This window comes from Leptodactylus fuscus, chromosome 2, assembly GCF_031893055.1.
Source record: "Leptodactylus fuscus isolate aLepFus1 chromosome 2, aLepFus1.hap2, whole genome shotgun sequence".
Lineage (NCBI taxonomy): Eukaryota > Metazoa > Chordata > Amphibia > Anura > Leptodactylidae > Leptodactylus > Leptodactylus fuscus.
The window spans coordinates 219201923-219220320 of record NC_134266.1 but is presented as its reverse complement, the minus strand read 5'-3'; the positions used below and the strand labels follow the sequence as shown (position 1 = coordinate 219220320).

The 18398-nt window shown below is 40.3% G+C and overlaps 1 protein-coding gene and 1 long non-coding RNA gene across 11 annotated transcripts in view; both read right to left on the bottom strand.

Moving 5' to 3' along the window:
• The window catches only part of LOC142195709 (uncharacterized), a 293946-nt gene that overhangs the window by 130258 nt on the left and 145290 nt on the right, over positions 1-18398 (bottom strand). The gene's annotated exons all lie outside the window — the stretch shown is intronic.
• SMARCC2 (SWI/SNF related BAF chromatin remodeling complex subunit C2) overlaps positions 1-18398 on the bottom strand; it is a 35806-nt gene that overhangs the window by 4611 nt on the left and 12797 nt on the right. For 5 of the 10 annotated variants that reach the window (XM_075265601.1, XM_075265603.1, XM_075265605.1 and 2 more), the window contains exons 10-28: positions 17555-17670; positions 16737-16861; positions 16560-16619; positions 15290-15327; positions 14002-14132; positions 13812-13883; positions 13552-13665; positions 13269-13422; positions 12723-12839; positions 12134-12196; positions 11471-11729; positions 11234-11395; positions 11112-11150; positions 10057-10121; positions 8812-8941; positions 6423-6577; positions 6141-6275; positions 4946-5237; positions 3702-4085 (exon numbers count right to left, since the gene is read on the bottom strand). In XM_075265601.1, coding sequence (XP_075121702.1) covers positions 3702-4085; positions 4946-5237; positions 6141-6275; positions 6423-6577; positions 8812-8941; positions 10057-10121; positions 11112-11150; positions 11234-11395; positions 11471-11729; positions 12134-12196; positions 12723-12839; positions 13269-13422; positions 13552-13665; positions 13812-13883; positions 14002-14132; positions 15290-15327; positions 16560-16619; positions 16737-16861; positions 17555-17670 — 2611 coding nt within the window. The remainder of the gene's footprint in view (positions 1-3701; positions 4086-4945; positions 5238-6140; positions 6276-6422; positions 6578-8811; positions 8942-10056; positions 10122-11111; positions 11151-11233; positions 11396-11470; positions 11730-12133; positions 12197-12722; positions 12840-13268; positions 13423-13551; positions 13666-13811; positions 13884-14001; positions 14133-15289; positions 15328-16559; positions 16620-16736; positions 16862-17554; positions 17671-18398) is intronic. The other 5 variants (XM_075265608.1, XM_075265609.1, XM_075265611.1 and 2 more) reach the window with 2 other exon arrangements.

Here is an 18398-nt window from a genome sequence, read left to right as displayed (position 1 = left end):
CAAAGGATGTGACTGCACAGTGACTGCCTGACTAGATGAAGCTGCTCCCCGCCCCATGACTAGTTAAGATAAATATGTATATATCCACCAAAGGTGTTAAAAAAAGCCTTAAAACTTGTCTTTTCTGCCACAGAAATCTTACTAAGGGGCACCATAGGAAAGGTCATTATTTGATGCTGGGGTCAGTTTAGGGGGTAATAACACCTGACAGGTTCCCTTCAAAAGCTAGCTTGATGGTGACAGCACACAGTGGCAGCAACTGGCAGCCGGAGACCCACCAATAGTTATCAAACAGAGGGTAATACCAGCCACGTTGTGCACAATGGCCACTATGTGCGTCATCACCCTCTCAAAGGAGTGGGGTGAACTGTTATGCATTCAATTATATGACAAAAAAAACAACATGACGATAGAGAATAAAACATATTAAACTGTACTGAAGGAGAAAAAAGGTTTAGGGGTAAAAAAATAAATAATAATAATTGACTTCAATACAACAAATACAAAGCAATAGAAATATGTTAGTGCAGGGCTAAAACTAATAACAGCTACAATAATACAAAAGAAATACATGCCTATAGCTCCCCCAAGTGTCAACATCAGAAAGCGCATGCATCTACATGAAAGTAATGGAGAAGATTGAACTTGGACATCTTAGCAAAAGTCACATCAGGAATTTCCTAAAATATGTGACATGGTGTTAAGAATACAAAAGCAATACTGAATGAGACTGACGGCAGCGATCCCGCTGTTCAGGACGTCAAGGCATCACAATATCATAACATGAGTTCCATTTAAGCTGTGGTCAGTCTGGAAAATACAGCCCATACATGGACCATGTTTCCTTTATGGAAAATACAGCCTTAATGGATCTACAGCTAAGGTCTTGATGCTAAGTAACATAGGCAACAGGAGGGGAACCTACACAATAACTTGTTTTAATGTTCTAGCTGATGTACTGGCATATTCTGTCCTGTAGGATGAGAAAAGCCTCTCCCTAAAGCTGCTGATTTTGCAATGGATTCCAACTTGATTGTACTTTCCTTTATCTTCACCAGGAGGCAGAGGTTGGAGCAGGACACTGAACAAAATGAGCATACTGCTCAATCTTCCCAAGAAGCCGCCACAGAGTTCACGGCGTGAGGTTCCCCGCTATTAGGCTTATTCATCTGGGCCTAGTCAGCAGTGGAAAGCCATAATGGAAGCCACATCTGCCACATGGCTGAGAGGACTCCTGATTCTCTTTATATTGTTATGCAATTTGCAGCTTTTTTACATTTTTTTTTTCAGTAAGATGTATCTATCTATATAAGATTTATCATCCATCCCCTTTAATGCTTTTAGTTTCCAGATATGAGTGTGGCTGCATCTCCTTTCAGGATTTACCATTTTCCTGCTAAGGATAGATGAAAAATATCAAGACTGCAACCAAAATATAAGGCCTAGAGCTAAATATCTTCACTTTCAAATAGACACTAGAATAGTTTGATTTCCTGGTTCTCAGAGGGACCAAAGAAGCCGAAAGTGACAGCAGGAAGAAAGTTCATAGTTCTGCCGCTATCTCTCCTCAATCCTCTCCACCCTTTCAGTAACCCTGAGACTGATACAGGAGCGAGGATATGCTCTCTCTTCATTTAGGGTGTCTTTCTTCCTAGTAAGGAGGTGAAAAGACTGGCACACCCTCCAAATATGCCATGTACCTACTAATCATGTCATTCTTCTCAAATAAATAAATAAATAAATAAAAATGTTACGCTTCCGTGCAGAACTGTTGAGGTACCTAGAAGTGTAAGGTTTTAACAGTGTAGCAGGTACCGATATTTACTTTCCAAAGATATATCAATATGTGTACAATACAATTTCTATTTTATGATACGCATTTGTGTATGTGAAAAATGTCAAAAAACCGACCTTGGCAGCAAAAGGGTAAAAACTACTGCAAAGCACCTTAGACAACAGTTATATTTGAAGCTGTGCTTAAGAAGTGTTTTCTGACATCACCATAATGATGGCCTATCACTAGGATGGGTCATCAATATCAGAATGGCATCGGTCTGACTTCCAGCAACTAAATTATTTGTGATGTCCTCCATGACAATGGCTACTTTCTCTAGTTCCCTCTGGCTCTGTCCCTCCCCTCTTTTTCCATAGTCCCGTTGTGTCCTTTGTTTCTCTCTGTGTCCCTTGTCTCCCTCTGTCCATTTCCCCCCTGTGTTTTTCCTTGCTTTTGTTTTTCTTCCCTGTATTCCCCGAATTGCTTGGTCCTTTTGCTCCCCTCGGTTTGCCAGTCTGTGATATGCATTGGCTGGCACCTTACATGCCGGCTTCTCGTGGGCCTTAGCTGCTCATTTGTTTATATGTTTTGTTCTTTCTCTTCTTCTCCCGTTATGCATTGTATTGTCTTGTTTTTTGATGAAAAAGTTCAATAAAAACCTGATTACACCTAAATTACTTGTGGTGGGTTACAAAGTCCATCTGCAGGACTGCTGTGCAAGTGAATGCAAATATACAAACAATGAAGAAACCACAAGGGCTGTAGAGTTGGTAGGTTAAACCACCGACCCAGACTCCTTTACTTTTACCACAGTCTGACTCAGACTCTTTCATAAATGTCTGGAAGTCACAGTCAGACAGAATGAGTAAAGAGTCTCTAATTCAAGAAAAAGCTATTGGATTAATTCCTATGAAAGTAAATATTCAACAAACTATTCGTATAAATGATTATACAATATTAATAACTGTATAACGTAATTAAATTAGATTATTTTGAAGCCTGAGCTGGTACCTTTTTTCTAACACAGACTCTACCCAAAACTGGCCCCAACTTGGACTCCACAGCTGAATGGAGTCCTGCTCTCAACACCCTATCAGGCTAATATTAGTGGCCTAACCCAATCCAGCCATCAAGATAGCAATTCCAAATACCCCCTTTAAAGGAAACCTATTAATAACAATAGTAATAGAGCAGGGGTAGGGAACCTTCGGCTCTCCAGCTGCTGTGAAACTACAACTCCCAGCATGCTCCATTCACTTCCATGGGGTTTCCAAGAACAGCAGAGCAAGTATGCATGCTGGGAGTTGTAGTTTTGCAACAGCTGGAGAGCCGTACGTTCCCTACCCCTGTAATAGAGCATCTCACTTGCTGCCTGATGCTGTCTGCGTAATGTCTGGGCACTGCTTCTATCCTGAGAGAAGTTACTTTTATTCAATATGAAATTGAAGGTTAATTGTGTGTAATGTGAAGCTCTCTGCGACCCATCGCTTACATTCTGCTGCAATGTATCGCCCCCAGCCCCTCTGAGATACGCACTCCAGACCTAAAAAATCCAATCCATTGCAGGGGTTGTCAAGTGCAGCGCTCAAATTGGGTGTCATTTTTCTAAGGATAAAGACAATGCTTAGACATTATGTAAGCAACACTTGGAAACAGACAAGATTCTCACTTGGGTACTAGTGATGACTTTAGGAGCAAAATCATGCTCACATATCCCCTTTAAGTGTAAGTGATGTCTTGAAATCTCTGGTAGGAAACAGGATCCATTAGAGAGATACGTATAAATGTTTACATGAAGGCTTCTCAACTATATCAGTCACTCAACATAACCTCCAAATCTTCACTTCATTTAACACTGGTATGGAATATTCCCTGCCGTTTTAGCACTTGGCCAAGGATGACTACGATTATGCTTAATGCAGCTCACCTGGCATAGGACTGGACGTGATGGCAGAGCCTCCCTGCATTGCGGCTACGATGGCAGGGCTATGAGATGCAACAGAATTCAGGGAGGGCGGCAGGTTAGGAGGAGCTGGAGACATGGTTATGGCAGGGTTATACATAGGTGGAGGTGCCGCTCCAACATGACATGCTGTTGGAGGGAAAGTGCCATGCATGGAATGGTGAATTGAGTAGGGGTTAGTTGAAGGGTTGTGATGAACGGAGTCTACTAAGTCACTACCCATATTAAATGGGACAGGCAGAGGCATGCTGGGGTGCAGATTACCGGGCACCGGTGGCTGGGAAGGAACTGGTACTGCTGTTGGGATCATTGGGATAGGTGTTTGTTGACCTGTGTATGCACCAGAACCTGTAGGAAAGAAATTGGGATATATTACATTTTATTAACAGCGGAATATCTCACAGAAACACATGATGGAAAATAATAAAGATTTTACTGAAGCATGTAGCTTGCCCTTAGCCAAGTGAAACTATCTGAAAGGAGATAACATTTGGGACTGAAAGAGGTAAAGCTAAGCACTTCAAAGAAAAAAAAGTACCATATGTAATACACTCATTCATACAAAAAATAATACTAATAATAATAATAATAATTCACCAAGAAGACGTTGGAATTCAATGAAATTTTCTGTGTGTGAATACAATGGTGTTATATATATAAATGATTACAATATTAGAGTGAAATGATACGTGTATTGGGCAAAACTGTGCAACTGAAAGGAGGCTCTAGTACCCTATCGGGTCACCTCTAGCCTGGATACAAGATGAGATATGGGTGGACATAGAGGCATACAGCTTCCATGTGGTATCCTGTGGTACATATGCCTACAGATATAGCAGTAGATCCTGCACAGTTATAGGTTGCAAAACTGGTGTCCCAGTTGGTCCCATAAATGCTTCATTGTTAATAAAGCTGACAATAGGGCAGGCCAAGGAAGTGTTGCAATGTCTCAGACACAGTCATGGGAAGCCCTTGCTTGGGGGGAGGAGGAGAGAAGCATTATCCTGCTAAAAAAATGCCATGAAGACAACACTAGCTGGCTGTCAATGGCAAAAAACATAATAGGTGCTGTGACACCAAATTTCCTTTGGCTAAGTCCCTGGAAAATGTCCTGTAAGGCACAGGCATGTGGAATAAAGTTGCCTCCAGTGTCTGTATGGTGGAGAAGGAAACTGGGAGCTAGATAGAATAAGAGTCAGGTCACTCACTGTGCGCTGGACTGGGTTGTGTTACCGCTTGCTGCTGACTATTCACTGGTGGCTGCACTGCAGATACACTTGGCGGAACAATTCCCTCTGTACTGCTTGCTGGATTTGCAGGACCAGGAGTGACAGGAGGTTGTGGCACTGACTGACCAACAGGTGGGGTCTGGTGTTGCTGCTGGTGTTGGTTCTGTATCTGCTGGAAATGTTGCTGACGGGCTCTGAGCTCTGCATATTTTAACTGCTCCATGTGAAATGATTGTCTGTCTGCTAGAAGTTGCTGTCGCTGGTATTCCAGCTATGGAATAAAACATAAAGGCAAAATATTAAGAAGATAATTTCACCTAGATAGAAAAAAGGCATATGAAAACTGAGAATAGCATTGAAATAACACTGGTTGTGCTGAGCGACAATGGTTATATAAGTCTGATACTGTTTCTCCAGTCAGTTGCCCCTTACATGTGGCTTGCCATCTGTGGCTGAAACTTGGCACAACTTGTCAACCATATGTCTGAATCATAGCAGTCAACACCAAACTAGGAACCAAACTGTCCTCGTTTGGGTTTTTAGACAAAAAAAATATGTAATAAAAATTTCGCTCTACAGCAACTCATGCTATACTTTGCACTAGCACAATGGCGATGTTACTTAGGGGTCGTTATTCAGATTACTAATTGGTTCTCCATTTTTTAATATCTGTTGTAGTTTTATCACTCCTTTATCTGTATCAACATCACCTGTAAGGTTAAAAAATTATTAAACTAATCCAAATCTGGACAGAGTAGATATATGACACATGCAGACTACAAATCCATGAAAACTGACTAGGTAAGAATTTGACGCATCAAACACAATCTATCCCTTTCATTAAGAACCGATCACATAAAGGTCATGATTTTATATTGAAACAGGTAACTACATAGATCAGTCACACAGCCTTTTCTAGGTTGTAGATATCATGCTAGCCCCCACAGGGGTCAGTAACTGCAATATAAAAGAATCAAAACTTTATTCTGATCACTAAAATGTCACAATCACTACTGACCATGTCATTAAAGGAGTTAAATGGCTGCGAATGGAGAACTGCTATTGCACTCGTCATCACTAAAACATATCATTATGGTGATAGTTCTTGACAGCAGGTAGAAACAGTTTAGTGTGTAAAGTTAAATAAAACTGAGAAATCTAAATCATAACATACAGCTTCCCTCTCTCTATCCATGATGGTTTCAAGCTCCTCAAAGTGCCTCAGTTTAATTTCCAGCTTCTTCATCTGGGTCTCCACTAGCAGAGCCACCAGGGACTTGATCTTGCGCTCCTCTACTGCTGCCAGATGCTAAAGAAGGAGAAATCATTACTGTGATGAGGAGGCAATAAGATATTAACATTCTCATATCACATGACAGCTCACTGATAAAACAGAATGTATATCTGATGACAATATCAATACGCTGCCAACTGTATGGCCAGATAGCTTACTCACCTTAGCCTTGACAGCAGCAGCAGCCAAAGCAGCAGCAGCCGCCGTGGAGAGGTTACCTTCTCCAATGTCTCTTTCCACCTTATTCTTCACCTCAGTCTCCTCCTTATCGGTCTCTTCTGATCCTTCTTTGCTGTCTGAAACTTTCTCTCCATCTGCTGAGATAGAAATTAAGTAATTAAAAGCAGAAAAGCACCTGGTTACTCTACACGTCTGAGGATCTGTGACACGGTCATCATCATTTCTTTAGTAGAGTGTAAAATGCTTCCCTACAATGTCCACGTGGGTGTCCCTTTTGACACACACATGATACAGTGATCTACCGTGATTCCAAAAGGAAAATAACATAAGAGAAAAAAAACTAGCAGAGGCATCACACAGTGTATGGAGCCATCTGCTTCTAGCTCTGTACAGCATTGTCTGAACAACTGATCGTTGGGGGTGCTAAGAGTCAGACTCCACTGATCTACACTGATCTAATATATATGACCTATGGATAGGATATATATATATATATATATATATATATATATATATGGATAGGCATCATTAGAAATTACAATCGAATATCACGAGGCAAACGCACTAAAAATTCGTATCTTCTCCCACCTTCCCTGGCGCTTTTTTTGCACCAATAGCTGCACAGAGGAGGAGGGACAGGAACTACGACAACGGAGGTATTGAAAAAAACTGAAAAAACCCATTGGCTGCCGAAATCAGGTGACCTCCAATTTATACGAATATTGGATTTAATATCCGGGTCATATGAGACTGTGAACTATGTGACTGTGAGACAGGGATAGATGTACTGGCAGGGTTAGCTAGGGATTACTTATTTAGGTGGGAATGTTACTCACACAGCTCTTTGGGGCTCTATCTGGTTGGGATCCCTGTCAGCTTGCGATATGCGCGAGCTGACTTTTTCCCATAGGAATGCATTGACCAGCGTTGATTGGCCGAATGCCATACAGAGTACAGCATTCAGCCAATCAACGCTGGTTCTACCAGAGGAGGCGGAGTCTAAGATCGGTCCACAGCAGTCTCCATTCTGGTCCAATCTCAGATGTAGCAGTGTTGAGCGCACAGCTCTGCTACACCGGAGATGTAGCAGAGCTGGCCGTGCGCTGAGCTCTGCTGCACCCGAGATGTAGTAGAGCTGAGTGTGCGCTGAGCTCTACTACATCCAGAGATGTAGCAGAGGTGAGTGTGCGCTGAGCTCTACTATATCCAGAGATGTAGCAGAGGTGAGTGTGCGCTGAGCTCTACTACATCCAGAGATGTAGTGTGCGCTAAGCTCTACTACATCCAGAGATGTAGCAGAGCTGAGTGTATGCTGAGCTCTGCTACATCCAAAGATGTGTATGTATGATCAAAGAACTCCTTATTAAGGAGAACTAAAAAGAAGAGCTGCGCTAATCCTATAAACGATAAAAAAAATCTTTATTGTAGACAATTCAATAAACACACAACGCTATTGATAGTGTTTCGGGGTTACCACCCCCTTTCTCAAGTGGTATAAGATGTAGAACACTGTTGGACCTGTTTTTGATTGTTGTTTTTTTGGTTTGCCCATGTGACCATTGGTGACCCAACTACAGGCCTCAGCTGTGAACCCGGCTCATGACATCACAGAAGAGAGCCAGACATCACCATGAGAGCTCCAGACGCTGTGAGGAGGCATGTTCCAGGAGCAAGACAAAAAGAAGATAAGACAGCTTATGCGTTTCGGGACATGTTGTTGCATCCCTTGCTATGAGTAAGGGACGCAACAACATGTCCCGAAAACATGTAAGCTGCTCTATAAATATTACATTACTTCAGGTTTACTGCTAGATGAATACTGCTGGATTTTGTTGACCATATTATATCTCTGCAGGAAAAATCCCTATTTCTACTAGAGGTAGCTAGGCTGGCTGCTGTTCTGGCCTGGTTTGCTCTTTGGAGGAGATCCTGAGCTCACTGCTCTCCCATACAGAGGGGGGGGGGGTACGGATGTGCTTTGCTTCTGCAGAATATTATTCTGGCGTTTCCTATGATACAGTGAATTAAAGCTCAGAGGCCACATACAGCCTCCCTACATGTTTCACCATAAAAACTGCCTCTTCAGGAAGGGGGTATGGCTGTCCAAAAATGGTCATTGTGACGCAAAAGTGCCCCCATTTGTATTTTGGATTGATAATAGTGTTGAAATACTAATACATTATAAATACTACAGGGTACTTATTTAGTAAAGAATACAAGTGTGAACAAAGATAAACATATCAGGAGAGCTGAACAGCCCGCTATTATACTGGATGGATATGCCGGCAAAGAACAGTAATAATAATGACAATAATATTAATAATACTAATAACAACAATAGTAGTCGTCCTCCAAGCTTCCAAACACATACCCATATCAACATCACTTTTGTCTGACTCCTTGTCTGTGTCGCCATCTTTGCTCTTATCGTCCTCTTTCTTTGTGGCATCACTTACACGTTCCTTTGTATCATCCTCAGATACTGATTCACTCGGGGAATCCTTTGGGTTAAAGTAACAATGGGTATTACATCAGTATGATACTGGAAGAAACTGGACTATCAAGATAGAGAGTAAACCTTAGAAGCTTTGGGGTCGCTGACTTGATTCCGAATCCACTGTACCAATAACTGCCCCTAATTCCTGGGTTGCTTTCCTAGGTGGCAACTACAATATATATAATCTTGTTGTATAAAAAGGTTGCATTTGTTTTTCAGATTTGCTTGTATGATTTATTTATTTATTTTTTTATTTAATGTAGATTGTGAGCCCCATATAGGGATCACAATATACATTTTTTTCCTATCAGTATGTCTTTGCAGTATGGGAGGAAATCCACACAAACACAGGGAGAACATACAAACTCCTTGCTGATGTTGTTCCTGGCAGGATTCGAACCCAGGACTCCAGTGCTGCAAGGCTGCAGAGCTAACCACTGAGCCACCGTGTGGGGCCCCTTTTTTCTTGTATGATCTGTTGCGTTGTCCTGCAACTTTACTGTATACTTCCGTATGTACATAGTGTAAATGTCTTAATGTTACATGCTACTTATTAATTAAGACAAAGCAAAAAAAAGAATTGGGACTACATAATAGCCAATTTCATAAAACAGACAATTACATAGACTTAGGACATCTAACAGGTGGCAGCATCTTCAGAGAATCCAACAGATGCTAAATCCATGATGACCTAGACATGAACTGGGGTCCCTTGTACTTTGACAGCCAGTTACTCCACTACGTCCACAATGCCAGGAAACCCATTACTACAACTAGCTCATCAAAAGAATGATCAGTTCATTCTCACTTTAAGGCCCACCATTAGCAAAGTTGTGTCCATCCTCAACTCAGGGTTTTTCTGTCCACTTGAAAAGTCAGACATCTTTGGGAACGGACACTTAAGGATAGGCACGGAGTGTAAAACAACGCACCTGACCTCCATTTAAATGAATGAAAAATGTCACGGACACAGCTAGTGTCCGCTCCTAATGTCCGTGCAAGATTTTAAACGGACATTAGCAGCGGACACTACCTGTCGGACACTGACGGCAGTATGAACGCTCCCTAAGCTATAACCACAGGAGCACAGCAGTAATGTCTGCATATGTAGAATTTTACCTTTGGCTCCTTTTTATCTTCTGAAGGCTGTGGTTCAGGAGTGGGCTCTTCTGTACTATTCTCCTCTAGGAACAAACAAACAAACAAACAAAAAAGTCAATATCAGTGCTGAGAAAGAAACCATATATAAAAGACTACAAGCAATACTAAGTTTTACATAGGAAACAACTAAGTTCTATTTTTCTATTCTAATTTACCCATAAAGAACAACAAGGCTTAAAGGGTAGAACAGCATGCTACATTTAACATCTCCTTATTGCCACCATGCAGATACCTTGGGCGGCATTAAAGGTTCTATTCAGGAACGGGTTTTTTAAACTCACTCGGGGTCCTTTTACTTCAGGGTCTCAGCTTTCTAGGCTAGTTCTGACTCAGTGTCACGTCACTGGAACCAAAACCCAGATCGATCTGATCCCTCCTTCCCATGTTCTGTGGTATTACTTGTATTCTGAGGGATAGCATACTAGATTATTGTAATGGTAAAGCCAGCTCCCATAGTACGGATAATACCAGTGAACACAGAGAGAATAGAGGAGACAGAACGACTCCAGTGCCTGGTGCGAGGGGAGGGGGGGTCCATTCAGGTGACCTTAGCTTGAACCTAAGCTTGGAAACCCAAGGTTCTGAACAAACAAATCAACCTGAAGGGAGGGAGTTAAAGAAAAAAAAAAACCAGTTAACCCCTTTAATGACAGCCTGGAATGAGTCAATGCATTGCAGACATTGCATTAGTTTTGCACGCAGTTATTGACAACTTGTTACTGTCATACCTATAATAATGGGGTCAAAATCCAATGGCTCTATACTATCTAGATGCTCTCTCTTGGACCTGTAGTTGTAACAATAGTGACTGAATACCAGAGTGGATATACCATTTGTGCAACCTATGCAGCAACTCAGAAATTTAGAGTTCATGGAAGGGACTGGTTGGCGGTTCCTTGGCCCTCATTTACTACTGATGGACTGGCTCATACTGGAAAGTCAAGAAATGGGAACACTATCACTAGCACCTCATTGTTAGATCATTTTTACATGGAAATCAATGGGCCCCATACCATTTTTGCACAAAGGCGCTCTGCTTTCTGTTTCTGCCGCTGAATGAAAGAGAACATACATGGGTCAGTGTTTTTAGCTTCATTCAAGATACAACTGTTTTAGTAAAGACAATAACACTTACCTATCCGGTCATTTTCATCACAGATCGTACCAGCAATACCACTACTCTCAAGTCCATAACTAGGGTCAGCTTTACCCGTCATTTTGGCAGCATCTTCCACTTTGCGCACATGAGCTTCCACCAATGCTGTAGGAACTTCTTCCTTCATCTTGGAGAACTCATCTAATAGGAGACAATAGAAACTTTAGCAACAGTATCTTTTAATTTATCTAAATTACCTCATGAGAAAGAACTTACCAAGAGCAGATTTGGCAGCGGCAGACGCCACACGAGGGTCCACTACAGATGCTAGGAAAGCCACTGTGCTCATTACTGGGTTACCAGATTGACTAAATGGTATAGGTTGGTAGGCCAGAGGTCCAAGAGAAGCTTCTGAGTCCTCCAAATAAGGATCCTCAATGGGTAGCCGAAGGAAGTGTAAGATACATTCATCTTGAGTACGGCTGCCAACATGTTCAGAAACCTTGTTCCAGTCGTCTTTATACATTTCTAGAGCCTAAAAGCAATGTAAAACATACCAGACTTAAGGTGGCCTCATGCTTCAGTATAAGATTGATGAAAATAAGACAATATCAAGCATCGATTATTGGGTGAAATGTTGGATTATAGAACTCATTAAGGTCCTTTTGTGAAAAGTTACACATTTAAGATTTTTGTACAAGAACAGTCTTTCGTAAAAAATGTCTCCAGGAAGTTTGTTCGACATTCACCTGGTACCATGGCCAGTCTGAATGACTGTAACTCGAAATAAGGATTGACATATAAAGTCGGCATTGTAATAATTGTTCACCAGACGATTCTCTTTGTTCACAAATAAACCTAGCTCTACTTAACATGTATGACTATCTTTATATAACAAGGTAAAGACACACTACTTTATAGGTTGAGTGTCTCTTTTACCTCAAGGAGTAGCAAAGTCTCTTGTTCTGTCCACTCTCTTGTGGCACTTGCAGCGGATTTACTCTGTAAAAAAAAGTAAAACTATCAAATGAAGGCACGCATAACAGAGAAAACAACAGCATGATATAACAAAATGGGTAAAAAGTGAGATGACTTGGTACAATTGTGCTAGCAGTGTCACCTGCCCCAATGTACAGTGTTGTATAATGTAATAAGGATTGTATTGTAGGGTGGTAGTTTATTGGGTGGGGGACTCTGAAGACTTAATTTCAATTTTAGGAAGTATCAGATAACAATTATTCTTCATTACAATAAAACATCCAAAAACAAGTTCAAAACAACAGATAGAGCTAAGACTACTTAGGATATTTTAGCTTACAGTCTATCTATTTATAAAGCAATGACATATATGTTATGTAGACCAGGATCGTAGCTATACAGGGTGCAGCAGTAGCAGTCGCTACCGGGCCCTGCACCCTGAGGGGACCCAAAGGTCCCACTGCTACATAAAATATACCACTAATCTGAATTACACAAGGTAGGTAGGGGCTTTAAATTATGCCTTGGGTTTAGACTTATTGGTTCTCACCTTGGATGTTGTGTTCTTTTTGCTGTACATATCAGTTCTAAGCCCAAAGTTTTGTAGGTCAGTTGGTTTTTCTTTATTTTTGTCAGGGAAATTCAGCATCTGTTGTGAAGCAGCAGTCTGGGGGGGAAGAGATGAGCAGAAAGGTAATATGAGGGACCTTAAATGAAATAAAGCAATACAACTGCAACACCAATAAATATACAAATGGGAAAATTCAAGCTTGGAAGGCATTGCAGAGAGTACCTCTACATAAGGCTCTGTTCACATTTGCATTGCTGCTTTCATTTATGAGAGAAGTCACAACACTCACTTTTGTCAAATGAAAAACCCTAAAGACTTCAAGAGTCTATCAGATGATGTTGCCATCATTTTGATGGGAAGAATAGGCAGTAACTGCTTTGGAGCCTTTGATGCAGATGTGAGCAGAGACTTATATAAAACTGTTATTTTTCCTGCAATTTAAAGTGACAATACAATAAATGAATAATAATAATAGTATTAAGAATTATTTCTACACAAATACATCTGGATAAGATGTTACAACACCTGTGGTGTTTTAGGCTGCAGTGGTACTAGTCCTGATGGAGTATCAGCTAAAACATGGAAATGAGAAGTAGGTGGTGGTCCCATGGGTGTGGGGCGACTCTCAGCATCAACCTGATAGTTGATTAGACCCCACTGTTCCAGGAAGGCATGAACCCTACAACAATTTAAAAAAACTGATTAGTTAAGACATCACATTTACATACCCTACTTCTAGACAATGGTTCCACATAAATTGTCATTTTTATCACTGCCTTTAATCCCTTTCAGCTACAGTTCCCCGTACCTCATAATAGCACAGACATCCCCTGCCAAGTTGCGACGGCACGCTGTTGATGTGAGGTATTCCTGAGGGTTAAGCCGATAGGTGTCAATCATAAAGTTTCGATATGCTAAGTATCTGGGGAACAGAAAATGAAATGTCTAAATGTTTACTTTTTGAATAATAAAATAAAAATTAAGATTTTGCACATTTAAATGATTAGAATATAGGATGCAATCGCTAAAACTAGGCCAAGAACAAAAGGCATAAAAGGTAGAACTCACATCTCCGGTGTTTTAGACTTGTTCTTGCCATTGAAAAACTCAGGTAGTGCTCTACGCTCAATGGCATGTACACTGTAAAAAAAATTAGGAAGACAACATATGAAATACAGAAGTGATATATAAAGTATCTTTGTGTATTTAAAATGCTGGAGAAAATATAAATAGAAAGTGGATAAAAGGCATTTGTTACCTATTATAATCAAACCATGCCGCATAGCTGGGGATGATAATGTGGTGAGTTTGTTCAGTTACATTATCCTCATGCAGGTCAGAGCTTTTCACTTGTTCACTTTTGATCCCTGTAGAGTTCTCCTCCTCTTCCTAAGCAGAAACAAAAAGCCTTGCGTGAACTGCAGAAACAGATCTAAAACTACCCTTGAAACAATAATCTTTTTCTGGTCTCACACCAGTTGTGGGTTTTTTATGCCGTGGACACAAACCATGCATGTGGCTGACTAGAAGTGGCAGTTACCTGTACTTGCAGCAGATGCATGGTAATGTATGTGTGGTTCTGCCAGGTTTGTCACAGGCGCAAGGTAAACTACCACCCAATGGCTGCAGGGTGAAAACCCAGTGTTTGTCTGAAATCTTTATGTGTGACAAAGCCCTTATATTGACCTGGGATCATAAAACCTACATGTTTGTCAAATATTACCTCGCTTGGTAGTCTTTATTAGATAAATTCCCAAAGTCTGGTTGTCAAAGTTCATTTTGCACTATGTCCAGATAGGCTATGTATTTATTTCAGTTATTTCATGTTATGATTTATATAGTTTTATACTTCCAATAGTTTATTGATTAATGAATTCACCAAAAAAATCCAGCAAGCGTAAGGCAAAACTTGAGAGTTGCGATCTATATAATTCACTCTCCAAACTGAAGAATAGTTTTAGTTATTACTAAATAATAGTAAATACATTAGAATCAGAAATAATCATGACAATTTGAGACTGTGAAATACTTAAGGGGTTTTCTGTTTTTATTTTTATTGCCTATCCTGACAGCCAGCATCACATGGATCAGTTGTTCAGTGTTGCATCAGATCCCCACATTTCAGAGATGGGGATCCCAACAGAGATGGCCCCATACACTGTATAATGCTCACATCTCAACTCCCATTGACGTCAAAGAGAACTGAGATGCAGTAATGAGGTTTGGCCACTATACAGTGTATGGAAACACTATGTGCTTAAGGCTCCATTATTATCAATATTTCACTTCATTTTATTTTATGGCCATAAAACAACAAGAAAAACCTCTCTCACATGCACTGCCAGTATTGCTGAGTCAGATTTAGGTACATAATCTGTGGTTAAAGAGAAGTCACAATGTGTGAACATACTCCAATAAAAATAATAATGACATGTAAATAATGTACATGATATATTTTGAAGAGTGTTCAAACATTTCCAGCTTTGGTTTCCTTAAACCAGTGATCATATTAATATGTGAGCACTGAAAATTGTCACAACACTCACCTTAGTTATAGCATCCATACTCTCATCTTCCTGTTCATCTGTTTCAAGAAAAAAAAAGAAGACATTATCAAAAACATTTAATTTGCACATTTAAGTTAGCAAACGGATGCTGGCGTATAGACAACAGAATTAACTGCTCTGACTACTTAGCATGAGACACTTGTCTGCACTAGCAATGAGGATCAATTTGGTCCCAGTGGTCCAGCTTTGAATTCTTTGAAACCTTTAAAGGCTATTGCAGACAAGCTACTGTGCTACTGTGATGGGAAAAATTTCTCCAGTCCCGACCCCTGCTGCCGGAACTTAAAGGGAACAGACAAGCAGTGCTGCTGTATGCTGTTCCCATAACTACCATAGAAGGGAGTTAAGGAGCAAATTTTAATAAAATGCTCAGAAAAAGGAATAGTTTGATATAAAAAAAAAAAAAGTGTTGCTCACCTTGTTCTTCCCTAGTCTTCTCCACTGGTCTCTATTTTTGGCACTGCAGCAATGACAATAATCCCCACATGGCCACTGCAGGTTATTTACTGGCCTTACTGATCACGTGTGCCAGTCAGTTATGTCATTGCTGCAGCAATAATATAACCAATTACACATGACCAGAGGCCTTTTCATCGTCAGCAGTAGCCACATGGGGGTCATCACTTAAGCAGTAACAGAAACAGACCAATGGATGTGGAAAGAACTGCGCTTGCTCCAAATTCCATAAATTCAACACGATCTTTATTATAATTCCTAATACACAGTGTATTAGTGTATTAGGAATTATAATAAAGATCGTGTTGAATTTATGGAATTTGGAGCAAGCGCAGTTCTTTCCACATCCATTGTTCTGTTTCTGTTCGTGTTCATTTCACCTCCTGGAGGTATTGGATGTTACTACTGCTGCTGACAAGCTCCTATGTGCAAAGACACTCCTCTAATGAGAATCTAATCCTGGGGGTCTGCTCGGTGAATCTTCTCATCACTTAAGCAGTGGAACAAGAGACTAGTGGAAAGGACTAGGGTTCCACCACCAGAATGGTATAAGAAAAAACCCTTTTAATTAAAAATACATTTCAAAGAGTTTTGTTATAAATACCAAGACTCAAAAAGATTATGATTGTTTCTGTAATGCAATTCTACAGCCCATCTCCTCCCAAAATAAGGTGAGAGGATGAGAAGGGGTAGAGCACAATCGAAAAATAGAAGCAGCTGCTTTATTCTAGCAGTTAGAATACATGCATACACCTATTGTTGAAGTGACTGAAAGAAAAAAGCGAAAACTCACCTAAGTCAGTCACAGTGCCACCTTTCACTGGGGCCGATTCAGAATCTTTCTTGGTGTTAACTAGAAAATAAAGAATTTTAAGTTCATAAGGTTCCTCAACTCTATATGCCTAAATCTTAGTATCAACACACACATGCAGTCTCTATCTATGCATACTAAACACAAAGAGAAAAATACCCGTTTTTGGGAGAGTAACTTCTTCTACATTAGGCACTGGGGAAGGTTCATCCATGTCTTTTGTCAAATCTTCTTGTTCTTCCTCCCTATGACCCCTTTTTGACTTGTTATAAGGAGTAGACGGTCTATAATATATGACATTGAAGGCATTAAACACAATAGCTCCAGTGATAAAGAAGTGATGTTTTGGTAAGACTATATAAAATGGGCAAATAGAAGAGACATCACATATGTTTATGTCAACTGTACTAAGAGAAATGCAAAAACTCTGAAAAGCAGATCACAGAGGATGTGAATAACAAATATGTAAGATGTTTAGCCAGGTGAAATAATAATCCAATAAACCCCTCGGTACATGATTTTATCACTGACTATTTACAGACACCATAAATGTCTGCGTCTATAGGAACAGGACAATTACAGTTCTGAACATAATGGATATATAAAGGAATGAACACAATTCAAGTATAGTGTGAACCTGTCATCATCAGCAAACAGCATGTTAGAGAGCAGGAGAGCCGAGTACATTGGAAAAAAAACCTCAGCATTAACTTATTTATATTTCTGCTCATTCTCTGCTTAGGTGTCCAGTGGGCGGTCCTTCTCAGTGACTGACAATCTTCTGTATCTAATGACACAGAGATTAATTAGAACCACCGACTCGACTTATAAGCCTAGAGAGCAGAAACTTTAATATAGCACATCAATCTCCTTAGGTCACATAGGTCTAAAATATGGTGCCTGTATACTGGACTGCATTTTCGTTGTGACATATTATAAGGTAATGAGTAACACAGGCAACTGGTATATGAACCAACCCTTTCTTAACATTCTTCTTCTTAGCTTCTGCACTTGGAGGAGGTGAAGGAGAGCGTTTCCTCTTTTTATAGTTCGGTCCTTTCTTGTCCCTGCGATCCGAGTCTGGACTACTGACCTGTAATGAGAAGGAAATCCATACTAAATATTTGGTATTAAATATAATTTACAATATAGAATGTATCTCTTCTTCTGAAATACTATCAGCTTGCTACATTTTAAGATCTATTCCTTCAATATAAGCATGCAAAAATAAAAAGAAACTGTAAAAATGTCCATGCAATATATGTATTTCTTCTGTAATAATGAAACACATTTTTTCTATAAATGTACACGGCTTATTTATCCTGAGACATCTAAGCCTGTGAGTATAACTTTTATAATCGAAACAGCCAAGTTTGCCTTTATCTGGCTCTCTTAAAGGCACAGAAAACAGTGCATCCCTATTCTCAAAATCATAGGAGCCCCAGGATTTGAACCAGGCATAGGCATTTATAGAAGCTGTAATATATCTACTTATATATATTTCATCCACCACTATACATTAGGTGCCGCTCTGCTGATTCTGGTGCAGTTAGAATTTTTTTTCTAGCTTGTCCACTCCCTAACTTATGTTGCTGCTAGGTTCAGAACAATTACGCTCTCTTTAGTCAGGTGGGCGGTCCCTGTTATTCTGCTCCAGCCTAGGACTGCCCACCTGACAGTAGAGAGCATAACTGTACTGAAAAGAACAGAGACGATTGCTGAGGAATAGTCTAGGCAAGACAAAAAAAAGTCCAACTGCACCAGAATCAGTGGAGCGGCACCTATTCAAAGATGTAATGGGTTGGAGTTGATGTAGGTGAC